The 15,125-nt window shown below is 40.9% G+C and overlaps 1 protein-coding gene and 1 pseudogene across 1 annotated transcript in view; both read right to left on the bottom strand.

Moving 5' to 3' along the window:
- Positions 1 to 3,254, bottom strand: part of LOC104342122 (uncharacterized) — a 43,722-nt gene extending 40,468 nt beyond the window's left edge. Inside the window, 5 exon segments of the mRNA XM_086473547.1 lie at positions 1,019 to 1,133; positions 1,231 to 1,258; positions 2,565 to 2,721; positions 2,815 to 2,958; positions 3,048 to 3,254. Of these exon segments, the coding sequence (XP_086329673.1) occupies positions 1,019 to 1,133; positions 1,231 to 1,258; positions 2,565 to 2,721; positions 2,815 to 2,958; positions 3,048 to 3,254 (651 nt within the window).
- Positions 3,255 to 5,885: 2,631 nt separating this feature from the next.
- On the bottom strand, positions 5,886 to 14,577 carry LOC104353391 (myosin heavy chain, skeletal muscle, adult-like; annotated as a pseudogene).
- Positions 14,578 to 15,125: the final 548 nt, after the last annotated feature.

The following is a 15,125-nucleotide window of genomic DNA, read 5'->3' as shown; positions in this document are numbered from 1 at the left end:
GTCCTGGTCCCAGTACTGATCCCTGAGGGACTCCACTAGATACAGGCCTCCAAGTGGACTCTGTCCCATTGACCACAACTCTCTGACTTCTTTCCTTCAACCAATTCACAATCCACCTCACTACCCCATCATCCAGACCACACTTCCTCAGTTTAGCTGCAAGGATGCTGTGGGAGATGGTGTCAAATGCTTTACTGAAATCAAGAGAAACGACATCCACTGCACTGCCATCATCTGTCCACCTGGGTATGTCTTCATAAAAGGCTATCAGGTTGGTCAAACATGACTTCCCCTCGGTGAAGCCATGTTGACTGCTTCTAATGACCCTCTTATCCTTGATATGCCTAGAGACAGGGCCAAGGACAAGTTGTTCCATCACTTTTCTAGGGATGGAGATGAGGCTACCCAGTCTGTAGTTACTTGAGTCCTCCTTCTTGCCCTTTTTGATGACCGGAGAGACATTTGCTTTCTTCCAGTCCTCAGGCACCTCTCTTATTCCCTACAACTTACCAAAGATGATGGAGAGTAGTCTAGCAATGACTTCCACCAGCTCCCTCAGCACCTGCATCCCATCAAGACCGATGGATTTATGTATGTCCAGATTGCTTAGCTGATCCCTAACCAAGTCCTCATCAACCAAGGCAAACTACTCCTTTATCCTGACTTCCTCTGGGGCCTCAGAGGTCTGGGGCTCCTGAGGACAGTCTCCAGCAGTATAGACAGAGGCAAAGAAGGCATTCAGTAACTCTGCCTTCTTTACATCCTCTGTCACCAGGGTACCCACCTCATTCAACAGTGGGCCTGCATTGCCTCTAGTGTTAGTTTTGTCTGCACATTATTAATCATTGCTGGTTATCATTTCCAAAAATCACGTCAGGAACGGAGGAAAGCATTGACTCAAGCTAGTATCTATTAGTTAATTATTTCATCCTCAAGCATTTCCTACAGGATGATAATTATTCAGTTACAGTGTTTGGCTGACATGGCAGTTACATGCCATGTGTTCCTCCTGACTCACCTGCATTTTGCCTGACTGCTGCTCCTCCTTCTTCTTCTCCCCGCTCGCTGCAATTGTTGCAAAGTACTGGATGACACGCTTTGTGTTCACAGTCTTCCCTGCACCGGATTCTCCGCTGTCAAACCAACAAGAGAAGCAGAGAGCTGTGGTCAGGCAGGAGGTCCCCTGGCACCGGGCAGCCCCGCGGGGATGCGAGCAGGGGGTGTACATACGTGATCAGGATTGACTGGTTCTCACGATCTGTGAAAGAGGCAGAAACAGAAAGATTATTAATCCATATCACGAATATCTCAGATAAAAATATTGCTGGGACTTTTAGACGCACTAACATTAGGCAGTTAATTCCTTTCATAATACTATGTGCCTTCACCCCTAAATCCTTTTGAACTTTTTAAAGTTCCCAGCTGTAGCTAGGAAGCTGACATGTCAACACTGATGTGGATATCAATTTTAGTGTACACGCTTCTTTTTTGGATATTCTCTTCACATCAAGCTGTTCATTTTCTTTCTGAAAAGGATTCCAACTAAGAAGTGTTTTTGTTGAGTTAGTGAATAGTGGAATTATCTGTAGGCTGAAGTGAACTGGAGCAGATGCTTCTCGTAAACTGTGTAACATAGGAACAAACACTCCTGATCAGTCCATAGGCTCCCCTAGATCATTTTTCTGTCAGTGGCCAAATGATTGTTGCCCAAAGAAAACGACAGAAACATCACAAGCATGTAGTAACCTTTTACCAGAATATTCTCCCATACTCTAGAATATTGAAAATTGTGTACTTCCAAAGCTAGATTTGATGGTTTTATGTGTAATAGCTTGGCCTGACTTTGCTTTCTGCAATTTTGTCTGGTTGCTTTTTAAACTCATGCTTAGTTCTTTTTGCGTTTCTTCAATTTTTATCATCTAGTCTGATACATTTTTGAAGCACTTACTGTGGGATAAAATATGGTTGGTGCTGAGCTTGGTTCTTCAGGTACTCTTTCCTTGTCTATTAATCTTCTCTATGCCATGCACAACTTTATAAAATAGCAGAAATTATTTCTATAGAGTTACCTGAACAGATGTCCTGCCACACCTTTGGGAAATTTTTTAATCTTTGTTTTGACCTGTTCCATTTCTACTATATTCTTTTTTAAAAAGGAAGGGCAGAAAAGCATATAGTACAGACATTCCTTGGGTAACCACCATGCTATAATGATGTTTTCTGTTTTGGTCTCTGTTTCTTGCTCAGTGATCTCCACCTTTCGACTTGTTATCTTGTAGATTTCTGGTCATTGAGCCAAAATATTTGAAGCTGTATTAAAAGATATCTCTAACAGAAGCAGTAATTGTCAGCAATAAGCCCATCTTTTGGGCAGTAATTTCTGATATTGATTGTTAGAAACATGATCTCAATGATAGTGTTCAGTAAAGAAAATATTTCCAATAATGATAGGACATCCACCTTCCCAACACCATTAAACTGAACTATTTTACAGTGAAAAGACTTTTTGTCTCCTCTGCAAGTGTTCACAGACAAATAGTTTTAAAGAAAACCAAAAAACTCACCAGTCAGCATGAACTGATAGGCGTTGTCAGAGATGGAGAAGATGTGTGGAGGGGCCTCCTGGCGCTTCTTGCCTCGGTAGGCCAACACCACCTCCGGGTTGTACACCGGCAGCCACTTGTAGGGGTTGACAGTGACGCAGAAGAGACCCGAGTAGGTCTGCAGGGAAGGGAGACAGCACATTGGCTTCCGCTCAGCCTGGCAGAGCAGTTCCTGCTGGCTGCCCAAAGGAAGGCTGCTGCTGGTACTTACGTAGATCATCCAGGCTGCGTAACGCTCTTTGAGGTTGTACAGCACAGCGGGTTCATGGAGGTGGGTCATCATGGCCATGTCCTCGATTTTATCGTACTTGGGAGGGTTCATGGGGAAGATTTGATCTTCCTTCACAGTCAGGGTCTGTCAGATCAAGAAAGAGATGCCTGTGTGTCAGCTAAGAGCTGAGACTGGGAATTACATACAGTTTTCGGGACTTGATTTTTACTCACTTCTCCTGCTTCAGATTTGACAGTGACCTTCCCTGATTCTCGACTCTGGATTGTCCCTTTCACAAAGGATTCCTTAGGATGGGCGGCGAAGACCGATGTCTTGGCATCAAAAGGCTTGTTCTGGGCCTCAATTCTCTCCTTTTCTGACTTTCGGAGGTAAGGAGCCGCCTCCCCAAAGGCGGCCATCTCAGAGTCTGGAGTAGTCATGTCTGCACTCTATTGAAAGTACGTCAGCAGAGAACCCTGTGGGACAAAAGAAATATACCATCAATAGATCATTAAGGTACCTTGATTGCAAGGAGACATTTTCCAATGTTTTAAAATTAAACATATACTAGAATTGCTAAAACTAGCAAAACTAGCCTTCCTCCTGTTTAATGATATAAACTCAGAAGAGAAAAAAACTTGTTCTCATCCTTGAATAATACAGAATAACCTTATAAAAATTGCTGTTATTTGTGTCCTGTGACACTGTTCAGGTTGTACTTTGACTTTTCAGATTGTACAGTGTCATATTTGAGAATATTAATTATGTTAAAGGAACATTTTTGCTCCTATGTAAAATTAAAAAAAAATACAAATAGAAAATATTCAGATGCCTTGAAAGCAGATGAAAAAACTTATTTGGAAACCAGTTTCAGAGGGAAGAATATACTGTATACTATGCAATAAAAGGGGATGTCTAATTGCACTACACCCAGCACACTTACCTTGAAACTTTTCTTGGAGACAGGGCAGAGTGCTGCAAAGACACTTTTATAGAGTCTGGTTGGCAGATGCCCTGGATTCCTCCTCTTTCTTCGGTCAAAACATTTTTTGGCAAACATTCTTTGGCAAAGCATTGTCTGGCAAACTTAACTAAGGGCATAATTGTCATTTGATTTGATCAGATATATTTAGAAATATTTTGTGTATTACCAATGATGTGAATGTATCGACTATAAATAATTTGACAAGAGACTTAAGGAGAGAATCTCAATTAGTCAAGGCACTTGGAGAACGTAGATGCAGGACACGGATTCTGTTGCTGCATTTCCAGTGATTTCCTCCTGGACTCAAGGCAGACTTTTACTGCATGTCTGTGCTGCAATACTTCCAGTTGCGTTGTGTGAATAACATTAAAGTTTTCCACATGATGTTCTGAGGTTAATGAAGAAATGCATTAAGGGCAGTAGATAAAATATGTGAAAAAAGCTAAAATGTTCTTACTAAATGAATTTAACTCCTCTGTTCATCTAACAAAGAAACAAAATATGTTATAGTCCAAATTCCTACATGGGACGTTCTTGGGAAATGAGATGCAGTTCAAGACAAAGAAAAAATTACATTTATTTTCTAAACATTCCTGTTGAAAGATAAGGTACACACAAAAATGCATTCAGTAGAGAGCTAAATAAACCTAAATGTGTAATATTTAGTGACAAGCGGTAAAGTAATTAACAAATTTTTTACTGCACGTCAACCTTTATTAAAGACTTTTAAGAACCTGATAGAGGCAAAAATGAAAAGTAATCTTCTTAACAATTTAAGCCAGTTCCTCACATATGTAACCACCATTAACATAAATCAAGCAGTGTCCTCAGACAAGTCAGAAAGCAGGGGAGGTCCCTGTAGCCCTTCACTACCTACCACTCCAAAAAACCCCATCCCTCCACCCAAACACAACTGTACACACAATCACACACGTGGCACACAGTCCAAGATCCTCTGCCCTCTGATACATCCTCAGACCAGCACTCCCATCCCATCCCAAGTATCTTGCATGCTTACACATTCATACAGTTCCACCAACAAAAGCTGTCAACACAGCACTGCCTGTATCAGAGCATTAGAGGTGGTAGGCAGTCCTGTACAATGCTGATACTCTGAGAAAGGGGGAATTTCCTGGTAGTCCTGGAAAGTGACACTGTCATTTGAGCTGCTTTAAACACGGAGAGATCTAAGCATGTTCTTCCCTTGGTCATTGGCATTTGGGATATTAAAAGAGCTCAGTGGATAAAGCTTGGTGAATAGCACAGGGGAAGGTCAGAAAAATGATGCCTGTGATCCAAGGTAATATCCAGCATCAAGCACTGGCCTGTGCATGAAGGTCTGGTCCCAAGGAGGACACGGGGAGGCTGATGGAAACACCTTGTACCCTGCCCAGGAGGAACCCAGAAACAATCACTGGGAAATGCTGAGTGCAGGGGTGCATCTGAAGTCTCGCCTCTCTGGGCAATCTCCGACTCCCGCAGACATACAGAAGTTAGGGGACAGAATCATAGAATCAAGGAATGGTTTGGGTTGGAAGGGACCTTAGAAAGATCATCTAGGGCAGCACGCCTGCTGTGGGCAGGGATATCTTTGACTAGATCGGGTTGCTCAAGGCCCCATCCAACCTCAGCTTATGTACTTCCAGTGATGGGGCATTCCCAAATTCTGGGGCCAGTCTGTTCCGGTGTCTCACCAGCCTCATCTTAAAAAAATGTCTCCCTGATATCCAAGCAGAATCTACCCTCCTCAGTTTAAAACCTTTGACCCTTGTCCTGTCGCTACAGGCCGTGGTAAAAAGTCTCTCTGCGTTTTTCTTAGAAGCCTCCTTTGTACATTGAAAGGCCGCAACCTGTTCTTCTCAGAGCCTTCTGACCTACAGGCTGAGCAGGCCCAACTCTCTCAGCCTTTCTTCAGAGGAGAAGTGTTCCAGTCCTCAGATCACTTTTGTGGCCCTCCTCTGCACCTGCTCGAGTAGGTCCATGTCTTTCTTGTACTGGGGGCCCCAGAGCTGGATGCGGTACTCCAGGTGGGGTCTCGTGAGAGCAGAGTAGAAGGGGAGAATCACCTCTCTCTGCAGGGCTGCTCTCAGTCGTCATCCCCCGATATATCCTGGTAGAGGGGATCGCCATGAGCCAGGTGCAGGACCTTGCACTTGGCCCTGTTGAACTTCATCGGGTTCACATGGACGCACGCGTCAAGCCCATCAAGGTCCCTCTGGATGATATCCCTTCCCACTGGTGTATCAACTGCACCACTCACCTTGGTGTTTGCAAACTTGCTGAGGGTGCACTCAGTCCTAATGTGTATGTCGTTAATGCAGATATTAGATACTATTGATTCCAGTACAAACCCTTGAGGGACACCACTGGTTTCCATTTGGAGACTGAGCCTTTGAGTGTAACTCTTTGGAAGCAGCCATCCTGCCAATTCCTTACCCATCTAACAGTCCATCCATCAAAACCATAACTCTCCAATTTGGTGGCAAGAATGTTGTGGGGGGCCGTATCAAAGGCCTTACAGAATTCCGGGTAGATGACATCAGCTGCTCTTCCCTTGCACACTGATGCAGTCACTCCACCATAGGCGGCCACCAGATTAACAAGGCACAATTTGCTCTCAGTGAAGCCGTGTTGGCTGTCTCTAATCACCTCCCTCTGTCCCATGGACTTCAACACAACTTCCATGAAGGTCTCTTCCATGATCTTACCAGTCACTGACATGGGGCTGACTGGTTGGTAGTTCCCACAGTCCTCCTTATTACTCTATCTGAACAAAGAGAATAATTCCAAGGATGAAAAGAATTCCAAGAGAATGCCTATATAGGTCCATTCTTTCAAGACAATATAAGTGATATTTCATACTATGAACTCAGAGTCCAAGGGAATCCTGATCATCAGCCATGTCATATCATCATAAGCTGGGAGTGAATTTTTTTCTATTACTGCTCAGTTCCTTTTTAAAATATTTGTGTTAGGATACTCAGTGTGTTCTCAGCAACAGCTCTCAGCTTGTTGTTTTCAGCAACTGACTATGTCGTTGATAGGGACAGACCTCCATAAATATAGTTCATAGGCATATTTAGGACTTCATGTGGAAACATGTCTTATTGTTCAAATGTGAATTGGATATGTGAAGGAAACTTTTACGTTACCTCATCATTTTTCAGAAGTAGACTACTGGAATGTGATTTGATTACAGAGTGTAAACACTAAACTGTGTAGTAAATAAGATATTCAAGTAATTTAGTACATAGAAGGTGTGGAATAGGAAAAGAATGGGGAGAGTGGTGGAGTAATCTTACCTTTGTTTGAAGTCAGCGTACAAGACTCTGCTGGGGAATCCTTTCCGACAAATTCTGATCCCTTCCAGCACACCATTGCAGCGCAGCTGATGCAGCACCAGCTCATATGCTCCATGGCACCTAATAAACACCACCATTAGTGATTACCCCATTGTTTGATACTCAGGACAAGAGCTTCTGTGGCTTAAGTTTTCCTCCCATTGGATCCCCTTACCAAGAGTTTTTGTTTCATTTGGGATAATGCATCATACAAAATGGGGGTGTGTGCTGTGTAGATTTGTCATCAGCTTGTTTAAATTCTCCTGTGAGATTACAAGATAAAGTTTAGACCAATAAATGAAAGATCTGTATCTCTGCAGCTCCATGTACTTCATCCACGGAAAGGAGTTAATAATTTGTAACATTTAACCTAGATTGCAAAATTTCCATGTTAATGTACAAAAGCTTGTGCCTTTATCCATCTTTCACTGTTGAACATTACTATTAAAAAGATAATATCATTTGGTTACTGTATCATAATTACTTATAAAATTTTTATAATTACTTATAAAAACTAGGATATAACTCATGTGATACCTTGAGTCTCACGGGTTTGAAAGTCATGAACTATTCCCTATGTTTGCCCTCCTGAATCAATATCCTAGTTAGGCTTTTATAGTGATAACCTTAAAACCAGCCTCTTTGTTTTTCAGAACTGATCCATTACTTAGGAATCATGCATGGTAACAGTGCTGAAAAGATTCAGAAGTCTAAAATCTCTCTTTGGTAAAACATTATGAACTCTGTGCAACAGCTGAAAGAAATTGACCTATTTCAATGTCGTATTTAGCTTAAAAAATAGAAGTGTATGAAAAAAAATATGAATGACAACATCCTCAACCATTTGAAAGGGTTTTCATTTTGATATATTAATGAAAGCATATCATTCCATGTTGAAAAGGAAAAGAAACTAGTCTATCATTTAAATGGAAAGAAAATTTACATATAGTACATAATCTTTTTCATGCTCTTGCTGTAGGACTTGAAGCGTTATAACATTATTTTTCACATTTCAAATTCCCTTTCTTCAAGTAAAAAGAGCAAAGTGAGGAAAACGGTACATACCCTGAAAAGAGCTGAAACAGCCTGGAAAGAAGAATCCTTCTTTTTGCCACCCTTTTTGCCACCACCACCCTCTGTAAATGAAAGAAGGGGAAAAAAATATTAAAACATTGATTTTAAACATCGAACTACAGAAGAGAAAATTTTTAAACATTTAGGTTTTCCTGGTTTATTTTCTGTCAATTTTGTCCCACACTGAAAATTCACAAAGCTGACCTGCATCTGCTCCACCAAAGTTGGCAAAGAGTAAGGCCAGTGTCTTCACAGATGATTTCTGGTACAACGCAATGACAGTTTCATTCAGGGGGTCTTTGTTCTTCTCCAGCCAGCCAGAGATGTTGTAGTCCACCGTGCCAGCATAGTGCACCAGGGAGAAGTGGGCCTCAGCCTTGCCTTTGCCAGGCTTGGGCTTCTGGAAGTTGTTGGACTTGCCCAGATGCTGGCCATAGAGCTTGTTCTTGAAAGAGGTGTCAGTTGCCTTGGGGAACATGCACTCCTCTTCCAGGATGGAGAAGATGTCCATGGGCTGGGAGATATTACAACAGACAAGAGGGAGAATCAGATTCCTTAGTTGGAAAGAGGTTAGTGTTAGGACAGAAAGCTGTGAAACAAATGAGAATATAAGGTTGCTTCTGTTCTTTTCTGGACATTGTGTCACAGAAAATTAACTGAGATTCACCATTTTTCATCCTTTGGGTTTCACCTTTATTTGTGAAACTACTTTTAACCATTGCTGGCAACATTATAAATTGCAGAAATACAGAGCACTTTAATAACTGAAATTTATCATTTTAATCCAGACATATAAAATTTCTTTTGTATTCCTCAATAACTAGAGAGTTCCAACATAAATGCACCTGAACAGGAAGGATACCTTCTCAATGAGCTCAATTCAGGCAGCCAGGTCCATCCCAAAGTCAATGAACTCCCATTCAATTCCTTCCTTCTTGTACTCCTCCTGCTCCAGCACGAACATGTGATGGTTGAAGAACCATTGTAGTTTCTCATTGGTGAAGTTGATGCACAGCTGCTCCAGGCTGTTGAACTGCCAAATGTAAAAAATATTTTCAAGTTTCAGCCATCACCACAAGGCTCTTCCCTGAGTGGTTCTGATCCGTCATGTGTCTCTTCAGACAAATACAAGGCCCCTTCCCTGTCTGTTCTCCCAGAAATCCTTCAGTGGGACTGTACTTGCATTCTGAAGAGAGAAAAGATCTCTAATTCATTCTAATGCAAAGATATTTTGTTTGTTATCATTCCATATAATATGGATACTTTAATTAAGATAATTATCCTTTATCCTTTTGGAATCCCTTAATTCTAAAGCAAATTTAGTAAATAACTTCAGCACACTCTCCTATCAAAATTAATTTATTGCTAGACTCTGCCTCTCCCAGTACCCCATCATGAAAACTGCCTCCATTTGCTACTTAAAAAATCTTCTGTTGTTAAGTGAGTCATTCTAGATATTTCCATGCACTAGTATGGAAGCTTTTGGGGTTCTTTTACCAAAAGCATGAGCATTTCCTAATCTCTTTCATTAGTTTCCACAAACAGCATGAACATTTCTAGTCTCTTTTAATACTTTACACACCTTTGGCCCATACAATTTGTCACAGATTTCTTCTTTTTTTTTCTTTTGTTTCTTAACCAAGCTTAATATTCTTGTATGCTGTGATATTAGTTTCTTTCCTGTCAAGATCTAACTGTTGAAAAGGCAGATCTCTTTAATAAGATCTCTTGATCACTCTAGCTTTTCCAAAAATTCTGACTCTTCATGAAAGAAATCTTAGAATTTTCTTAACACCCATCGTCCCTTCCATGACGCTGTTGTGAAATCCCTGTTCCTTACACCAAAGATCTCAAAGACAGCAATGTCCAGCACACCAATGAAGTACTGTCTCGGTTGCTTGTTATCCAGCTGTTGGTTGATACAAACAACCATCCACAAGAACATCCTCTCATAGACAGCCTTTGCTAGAGCACCTACTGAATTGTGCACCTAAAGCAAAGGGGAAATGCTCAAAAGTTACTGCACAGAGAAATTTTAAGGAATTTTGACTGTCTGAAAAGAAATTTTGAGGTATAACCGTGTATTCCTAGTAACCAATTATTTTACCTGCTCCACAGTTTGACCTTTTTTCACAAATTCATTCCCAACTTTGACTCAAGGATAACACAGGGCTTTCAGCAGGTCAGCTGAGTTTCGATCCATGAGGTAGGCAGCCTTGTCAGCAACTGAAAGACAAGGAAGAAAAAGGAAAAAATGATCATTGGACGGGACTGGAATTTGATCAATGGGTCTGTGTCTCAAAAATTACAACAATGTTAAAAACCCTTGACTGCAAATCTTTTAATATAGAATCATAGAAAGCATATTGAATACAGGAAAGCTGTGAAAGCCAATATTGGTATTTTTTTGAAAGTAGTTATCAGTAAGAAACTTCTTCTTGAATAATTTAACTGAATTTATAAACTGAAACAAAGCTTTGAATAACTTTCACTTTAAAAATACATGAAGATTTCAACTTGCCATCTTAGTAAAGATCTAAGAAAGGTCTTATATTTAAATAGGCCACCGTCTGCACTGCACTATATTTACATGCTAGAACTGATTCTAGACCCTATGTATAAAACTAGGGAAGCTTCCTCTTCAAAAAAGTGTGTCGAAACCTTCGATATGCTAAATGGAAAAATGCATCAATCTAGCCCATCAAAAACCTAGTTGAAGGAGTACCATTTGGTAAGATAGGCCATGGATCAGACAATAATGTTCATAGCGTAATGGACGCTAAAAGAAATATTATTTACTTTTTGCTTCAATAAGCTATAGCTTTTGTCCTGTCTAAAAAAAAACTATTTCCCAAAACTGGTTTCTTTATTAAAAGGTCTGTTGCTAAGGACCTTCTGTGCCATCTGGCTCTGCCTGCTCCTCTCGTTGTTTCTGCTTGAACTTCAGGTTCCCATAGTGCATGACAGCCCCTGTCAGCTTGTAGATGGCTGTCTTCTCATCAGCAGTGAAGCCCAGGATGTCAATGGCACTCTGCAGTCAAAACAAGAAAGTCAAATCGTTGCCTAACGACCATCATAATCTCATTAAAAATATTTTCTTTGTAGTACTTACATCTGTAGCCATCAGCTCCTCCTGGTCATCAATGCTGGGAACAGTGACCTCACCTTGACTCACATAGTGGAAATCATAAGGGTTGGTGCTGATGAGGAGCATGTCTGAAAGCAGGAAGAGGCAAGGCACAGGCTTAGTTTTGTCAACCAGGTAACACAGGGAACTGTTGCTCAGTGATCACCCTCAAAAAGACATGATGATCCTTCCTACCAATTAGCTCTGGCTTCTTGTTGGAGGTGACCTGATAAAATACGTGGTAGCTTCTTTCTGCCTTGAGCTGGAAAGTGACTCTGGACTTCTCCAGCAGATCTGGCAAGGAAGGTCAAAAGAATTAGGCACAGGAAAACACATGGAGGTGGGATTTTAGGAAGGAATGGGACCAGGCCAGGAGAGCGCCTTACAAGTTTCAATGTCAGCAGAAGCCAGTTTGCCTGTGGCCCCAAAGTGGATTCTGATGAACTTGCCCTGTTAAGGAGAAGAAGAACCACTTCAGCCTGGATGGGTTCTTTCAACATCTTCTTTACATGGAATGCTGCTAGGGCATCATTTGTCTTGTAATGAGAGGGACAGATTTTGTCCGAAGCAACAACTTACAAAACGTGAGGAGTTGTCATTCCTCACAGTCTTGGCGTTGCCGAAGGCCTCCAGCAGTGGGTTGGCGCTGATGATTTGATCCTCAAGCATTCCCTGCAGGATGATAATTATTGCTGGTTATCCTTTCCAAAAATCATGTCAGGAAGAGAGGAAAGCATTGATTCCAGACCCTATCTGTTCATTTACCTGCATTTTGCCTGCCTGTTGCTCCTCCTTCTTCTTCTTCCCACTTACTGCAATCGTTGCAAAGTACTGGATGACACGCTTTGTGTTCACAGTCTTCCCTTCACCAGATTCTCTGCTGTCAAATGAACAAGAGAAACAGAGAGCGTGTGTCAGGCAGGAGGTCCCCTGGCACCAGGCAGCCCTGCAGGGACCCGAGCAGGGGATGTACATACGTGATCAGGATTGACTGGTTCTCGCAATCTGAAAAGACAAAAGAGTTTTCTTAGTGCTCCTCAATTGCATAGAAATCAAAATCTATGAGAGAAACTAACTGTGAACTGAAGTTTCATTAAGAATGCAGGAACCCTAGATAGCCAATTCCCAGTTAAAAGGCCCAGAAAATGTAGCACTTAATTCCTTTCAGGTTTTTTTAAGTTCTCCCAGTAAAAAATTAAAGTTTTACTCGGATATGAATATAAGATAAAACATGCTAGGCTCTTTTTAAGATCATTCTCTTTAAATCAAGATCGATATTTCTGTATACGAGAAAGAACAAAACCAAATATGTTTTGGTAGTGTAAATATGATTAAAGTGACTAAAACATGTAATGTAAAATGAATTGACACTTTCTGGTGACTTAAGATTGTTCTGAGATCAGACCACAGGCCCTCCTGAGTTCAAGCATTATTTGAGCCAGTATGTAACGGTTTGGGTATATTTTGCATGAATTCATCTCCATACTTCAGTCATCGAAATAGACTTTTAGGATGTATGATTTTCTTTGATAAAGAATATCAAGGACTTAAGTGTGTTGCATGCAATTTGTGACCCACTTTGCTTTGTTAAAAATGTTTCAAATTATAATTGTTTTAGTGCTTCCTAGCTGTTCAAATGTTAGATGGAAGGAAAGAATGAATTCTGATTCTGCTTCCTATACAACCTTTGATTTCTATACAACTCTTGATTTTACAAATTTCTGTCATATATCCTCTAATTTTTCACTAAATTATCTCTGTGAATACTGTTTTGTCCCTCACTGAACTTTTTGAGGTCGACTATCTCCTTTTTTAACATGAGAAACCTAGAGCTGACTGCATTATTCCAGATGTCAATATTCCACCTTTTAGTGGGATATGATATCATGGAACTATCACTCTTTTTGTTCTCTTTTTTTTTTTTTTTTTACCAAGTAAATACTAAAGTTCATTTTGTTTTCTTCTGCGCTAATGAGCAGTGAGCCAAAATTTCTGTAGCATTATTCATTGTAAGTTTGAGATCTTATTCTTGAGAGGTGACAGCCATTCCGTAGCCAACCATTCTGCCAGACTTCCATTTTCCATTGTATCTCCTGCCTTTTAGGCTCTCTCTCCTTCATCTGACAGTGCCTTGTCATTTGGGGTACTAAGACAGTAAAAAATCTCTGATTGTGCACTTATTTGGGTTTGGAACTTCAATTTATAGCGGTTCTTTCTTTCTATATGGATATCATGTTAGCAATGTTTGATTCTATGCTTTTTGTTACTAAAGAGAATCAATACTTCTGTAGCATTGCTAATTCTGCTTTCCAACAGACTTTTTACTCTGCAATTACAACACATAATTTCTAGACTTCCCTCTAAAACATTCCCAGTATGCTTTCTGTTCTATTTATCTCATTTAAAGATAGGCATTCTAGTTTACTTAGATGACATATGTGATGCAAACATAACTCCATTTGTTCAAAGATTATCTGCAGAGAAAAGGAAGATTTTTCCTGAAGATCAAACTACAATATCATTTGAAGGGATATCAAGTAACTCACCAGTCAGCATGAACTGATAGGCGTTGTCAGAGATGGAGAAGATGTGTGGAGGGGCCTCCTGGCGCTTCTTGCCTCGGTAGGCCAACACCACCTCCGGGTTGTACACCGGCAGCCACTTGTAGGGGTTGACAGTGACGCAGAAGAGACCCGAGTAGGTCTGCAGGGAAGGGAGACAGCACGTTGGCTTCCGCTCAGCCTGGCAGAGCAGTTCCTGCTGGCTGCCCAAAGGAAGGCTGCTGCTGGTACTTACGTAGATCATCCAGGCTGCGTAACGCTCTTTGAGGTTGTACAGCACAGCGGGTTCATGGAGGTGGGTCATCATGGCCATGTCCTCGATTTTATCGTACTTGGGAGGGTTCATGGGGAAGATTTGATCTTCCTTCACAGTCAGGGTCTGTCAGATCAAGAAAGAGATGCCTGTGTGTCAGCTAAGAGCTGAGACTGGGAATTACATACAGTTTTCGGGACTTGATTTTTACTCACTTCTCCTGCTTCAGATTTGACAGTGACCTTCACTGGTTCTCTACTCTGGATTGTCCCTTTCACAAAGGATTCCTTAGGACGGGCAATGAAGACTGATGTCTTGGCATCAAAAGGCTTGTTCTGGGCCTCAATTCTCTCCTTTTCTGATTTTCGGAGATAAGGAGCCACCTCCCCAAAGATGGCCATCTCAGAGTCCAGAGTAGTCATGTCTGCACTTTACTGAAGACATGTCAGCAAAAGACTCTGAGGGCGAAAAAACTTTCTATTAGTTAGACAATAGTTTTCTGTTCTGGTGATGAAATCTCTTATCGTTTCTGTCTTTCCAGTATTTAAACTAGTATGTCATTTTCAATAACACCTTTTGAAAGATAGTTTTGATTTGAACACAATTATTTACATCCCACCTGAGAACGAGACAGCATTCTCAATAACTTTACCTGCCTAACTATCAACAGAATTTTTAATATTAATTATAATTTTGCAGTATTGTCATACTGGTGTTTGTTTTGCCATTTCACTATTGGTACACTGAAGAACTAAAAATAAATCTCTCTCTTCTGTTGCCCTTAATTATCAGCAATGTGTCTCCAATGATGAGTTTCCAAGAAGTCCTTTCATTGCCCGTGATCTGTGGAAAGTGAATTGACTTACTTTCACACTGCATACATCTTATCAGGCTCAGTCCAATCTTTTCTGCAATGGGTATGAATATGAAAGACGGGGAATTAACATAGTAAAACTACCTCAAGGTGATT

Source organism: Leptosomus discolor, chromosome 15 (assembly GCF_034619465.1).
Source record: "Leptosomus discolor isolate bLepDis1 chromosome 15, bLepDis1.hap2, whole genome shotgun sequence".
NCBI lineage: Eukaryota > Metazoa > Chordata > Aves > Leptosomiformes > Leptosomidae > Leptosomus > Leptosomus discolor.
The sequence above is the reverse complement of the archived record's forward strand: the minus strand, read 5'-3'. Positions and strand labels throughout refer to the sequence as shown.